The sequence below is a fragment of the Arachis ipaensis genome, chromosome B7, assembly GCF_059453495.1.
Source record: "Arachis ipaensis isolate K30076 ecotype BB chromosome B7, ASM5945349v1, whole genome shotgun sequence".
Taxonomy (NCBI): domain Eukaryota; kingdom Viridiplantae; phylum Streptophyta; class Magnoliopsida; order Fabales; family Fabaceae; genus Arachis; species Arachis ipaensis.
In genome coordinates this window covers 138,532,923-138,537,617 of record NC_142442.1, presented here as the reverse complement: position 1 = coordinate 138,537,617, position 4,695 = coordinate 138,532,923, and the positions used below count along the sequence as shown (strand labels likewise).

General features: G+C 34.3%; 1 protein-coding gene across 1 annotated transcript; it reads right to left on the bottom strand.

Moving 5' to 3' along the window:
- Nucleotides 1-270: 270 nt before the first annotated feature.
- FBW2 (F-BOX WITH WD-40 2) lies at nt 271-3,264 on the bottom strand. The gene is made up of 3 exons (XM_088493619.1): nt 2,656-3,264; nt 1,558-1,870; nt 271-1,067 (listed from the first exon to the last, which is right to left on the bottom strand). The coding sequence occupies exons 2-3, from the start codon at nt 1,863-1,865 to the stop codon at nt 401-403; spliced, it is 975 nt and encodes a 324-aa protein (XP_088349745.1). The 5' UTR covers nt 1,866-1,870; nt 2,656-3,264; the 3' UTR covers nt 271-400.
- Between the last annotated feature and the right edge of the window lie 1,431 nt (nt 3,265-4,695).

The window sequence follows — 4,695 nt, the reverse complement described above, 5'->3', positions numbered from 1 at the left end:
AAACCCTACCCGCACCCTACCTTACCCGCTGCAGATCGAGTTGGCAACCCTACCCGACCGGGTGGAGTCGGGTTGAGTACCCGCGGGTAGGGTACATATTGCCACCCCTAATGTATTGAAAGTTATGTGTATTTATTATTTAAGTTGTTTTAACTCTAATACTTATCAAAATCTGAGGTTGCAAAATGTTTTTTACACCCATTAAATATTGTCACAAAGCATGCAAGGTAGTTAAGATTTCTGGTGCTACTCGGTTATGAACTTATATGATACAGGGAAAGCAAAAACCAAACTTCATTTGTCCATAGAAATGGACATGATATAGGAGAGTCAAGAACAGATGAAAAAAGTTACAACTAGTAAAGCATGCCATTCACATTTGATGCAACACAAGATTAGCTTAAGGAGATGGAGGCCAATACATTCCAGCATCTTCTATCCCTTCATAAAACCTGAAATGAAGCTCATCTAACAACCTTTCATCTTCATCATTCCACATCCCTTCATAACTATCACTATCATCATCCACATAGTATTCGCCCTCGCCACCGGCCACAAAATCCCATGCCAAATACTCGGAAGAATCCGAAATATCTGAGAAGTCTTCCCATCCATCGCTATCGTGGGTGTCAAGAACAAGCGGCCCCAAGACCTGCAGCTTTGGAAATTTCTGCTTCAAGAACAAGTTATCGAGTGTGACACCCCAACACCCCCTCTGATCCAAGAACTCGAGCTTAGGGCAGTTTGAGAGGATTTGAAGAACACCCGAGGTGCTGATTAGGTGGTAAGCCATTTCGAGATGCTTCAGCTTTGGCATCGTGGAGGCAATTGCATTTGCCTCATCATCTTTTAAGGGCTTCCCAGCTGTGTCCAATGGGTGCATGTTCCGGCACAATCCTTCTAGTAGTTTGCAGTTCTTGCCGATCATCTCTAGCCCGTGCGCACCCATTTTGAGACAGTAGCTCACATCCAAGAATGAAATCATGGAAAGCCTTCCAGCAATCTGTTCCACAATGGAATCACTCATACTGCTCCGCGGCAGTCGCAAAGTCTGGAGGGAGCAGGCACTTGTATAATGATAAAAGAACAACTGTGTAAGTAACAAAGAATAATAACAAAACAATGTTTAAATTTTTTACTCTGATTGATGTAAAAAGTTTTACCATGTCAACCAAAAGAAGTTCAAGAAAGTGCCAGATTATGCTATGTAAGTATCTATTATCATTCCAACTTTCTATTGATTGAAAGTGTAAAATTTTCTAACACTCAGTGCATAGAAATTGTTATCAGAAGGAATTTTAATAACAAGAGAAGAATATTCAAAAACCAACAATGTAGCCTAGGAGACACACAACAAGGACTAATTAATTGAATTTTAATGTCATCAGGCAGCCTAGTAACATTGCAATGAGAATGTGTAAAATTGAAGTCCTACATTTAGGATTTTAGCAATTAGCATCATAATATTAACAATCACTAAAGCATATATCCACATAATAATTGCAGTAACTTAAGCAATGGCCTAGCCTTAATTGAAACTGTTAAATCTATGCTTACTTTTCAGCAATGACAGTGAAGATCCTCTCATTTTGGAGACCAGAAACACACAGTTTTCGGAGCGATCCACAGCTTCTTGCGACTAGCATTTCGAGCATCCGGTCGAGCTGTTCCGGCTGGTACCGGCTGCTCCATTCTTTGATGTCTATCTCTTGCCAGCAGTAAGGTCCAGCTACTGCTCTAGCCCATGATTTGCATACAATTGGGATCACGGTCACCCTCTCTTGCAGAGAGAGGTTGGTGAAGATTACACCTAATGCATCGGGAATCAACTCATCCCAATTTCGAAAATCAGAAGTTTCTTCCATCCAATCTACAAAACAAAGATGAAGAATCTGTATTTTGAAGTCTGTGATTGAGGTACAAGAACTAAATATGCAACTGAATACTGAAAGCAAGATTAACAAATGCAACTTCTCATAGCAAAAACCATGAATCACATTAAAAATCTTACCACAAGCATAAGAATAAACAGTTGAAAATTGAAATTGAAACTAGACATGCTTCATTTCAAAACTGGTAAAGAAAGATTCATCTGAGAAGAATCAATGGGCACTAGAATAGCAAGATACTACTATGCTATACTTGGGAAAAATTGAATTTTTGCAAGAAAAATTTCGGCTTTACAAGACATTGCTCATCTCACAGAAAAGGGAACCACCAAACTGAAGTTGGGAGATTAGAAATTCAAGAAACGTTATTTCTTGATAACAGAAACAGAGAAGGTAGAGAACATGTGGGACAATGCCAACAACCCCAAAGAGGTCCATGCCATTTCCCAAAGCAGAGAGAACAATCCCAAACTTTTTCCTTTTAAAAAAAATCACTTGTAGGCAAAGAAGAGGGACAAAAAAAAATCAAGTTTTTAGCTCCAGAGAGCAAATCTGAGCAATTAAAAATTTTCCAGATTGAAAAATCCTATCCCCTCCCCCCTCCCCTTCCCTTTTTTCTCTTCTGGGTAGTCATCAATTTCCTCTGTAAATAAACAAAAGGGATATACCAAAAATACAAATATATAAAAAAAATTAATATATATATATATATATATATATATATATATATAGAGAGAGAGAGAGAGAGAGAAATAAAATGACTCACATGCAAGAAAAAGAAGTGAGATTTTCCCAGTGGAAAGTGTTGGGTTCTAGGAGCTGAATTATGGAAACAGTGACCGGTTGATCCGCCACATGCACCGGGGAAGAGAGAGAGAGAGAGAGAGAGAGAAGAAGAGAGAAAGAGATAAGACTAAAAAAGGTTGAGCTAGTTAGGTAGGTAGCCTCTGAGCTTGAAGGAAGAATGACCAGGAAGTAGAAATAGTAGACACGGTCACAAACGAAAGGCGTACGTGTATGTAGGCTAAGGCTACAGAAAGAAAGAAAGAAAGAAAGAAAGAAAGAAAAAGAAAAAAGAAAAAGGGAAAGAGGTTGAAGAAGCTTAGCAAACACAAAAGTGAAGAAGGAAAGAAAAATGGTAGCAGGAGGATGAAATAGAAATGTGGAAGGGGGTGAGGGGGTGGGGTTGTGGTGTTTTACTGCAATACTCAAACTGTCAAATTTGTATCTGTCATCAAGAGAAAGATAGAAAATTGAAAGAGAGAGAGAGAGAGTGAACATTAATTTGTCACTTTTAGGGTGCGTTTGTTGACACCGGAAATTACATCTCAAGATTGTATTAGATAGTCAGAAATTAACAATTAAATTTCAATCATACTTTTATAAAATAAAAAAAAATTGATTTGTATTTTTATTTTTATTTTTAATAATTTTTATTTCTAAAATTTTATAAAAAATAATATAAAATTTTTATTATTTTTTTAAAATTTTAAAAACAAAAATTATTAAAAATAAAAATAAAAAACAAAAATTCAAACGAAATACATCCTAATATTTTTAGAGACTAAAATTATAAATTTAATAATATTTTTAAAAATATTTATATTTAATTTTTAAAATTTTAAGTTTATTATTTAATTTTTATATTTATTTTAAATTAAATATAATATTAAAATATAAATTAATTTATTATATGTTATATTAAATATAATATAAAAATTTAATTTATATTTTATATTTTAATCTGAATCTTTTTTTTTAATACAGCCTTACTTTGAGAGTCGATTTCAACAATTCAACCTGAAAAAATAAGCCAGATATTAATTGCATCGTTATCAGCACCATTTATTTATTTCTTTGTGGATTTTGCTAACTTCTAAGACCACAAAATTAAAGACTCATTCAACAACAGGTCCAGTATTACCTGGATATTAAGAGGGTGTTAAAAACGGCAAATTCTTAAATATTAGGAATAAGTAAGTCTTTAAAGATTGAAATTTTTTTATTTTTAATTTTTTTATATATAAAATTTAGGGGTGGCAACGGGGCGGGTAGGGACGGGTTTTTGCTCTATCCGACTCCGCCCCACCATACAACAATCCGCATAAAATCCGCTCCATTTCTATCCGCGAGTAGTAAAACGTTGAATTCTAACTCGTCCCGCTCCTACCGCCGCTATAATTATTAAAATTCAATAAATAAAATTAAATTTTAAAATTTATATAACCATCATCACATACATAACATAAATTAAAATAAAAATTTAAATATGATACAATATTATTAATTATTTTACATATATTATACATATTATATATTAAAATTATATATTATATATATAGCAGGGTGGGTAGGGACGGGTATTACCTAAACCCGACCCCACCCCGTCCCTCCCAAAAACCCGCCCCGCTAAAAATCCGCCCTAGTGCGGGGCGAGTAATTTCCCGCCCCCTAGCGGGTAGGGGCGGGGTGGGTACTCGCAGGTTCGGATAATATTGTCATCTCTAAATTAAAATTGTCTTTAAAGTTTAATTTGATTTTAAAATCATTTTTGAACTAAAATACTCTTTTCTTTTTTTTTATTAAAATATTCAATTCTTCTTTTCCATCACAGCAGCATATCTTCTTCTTTTTCTTTTTCTTCATTATCAGTAACGTAATCAGAAAAAATCAGAAGAATACAAGAGATCAAAGAATAATGAAATAAAAAAATAATAAAATCAGAAGCGCAATAATAATGAAATAAAAAAAATAGAATCAGAACTAGAAGCACAACAACAATGAAAACAGAATCTAAATGAAAAAC

What these genes read in the sequence shown, in the direction of transcription:
- FBW2 (XM_088493619.1), bottom strand. Translation starts at nt 1,865, where the DNA reads ATGGAAGAAACTTCTGATTTTCGAAATTGGGATGAGTTGATTCCCGAT. An exon ending in TTCACTGTCATTGCTGAAAA is followed by an intron (nt 1,068 to 1,557) that starts GTAAGCATAGAT and finishes TCATTATACAAG; the next exon opens with TGCCTGCTCCCTCCAGACTT.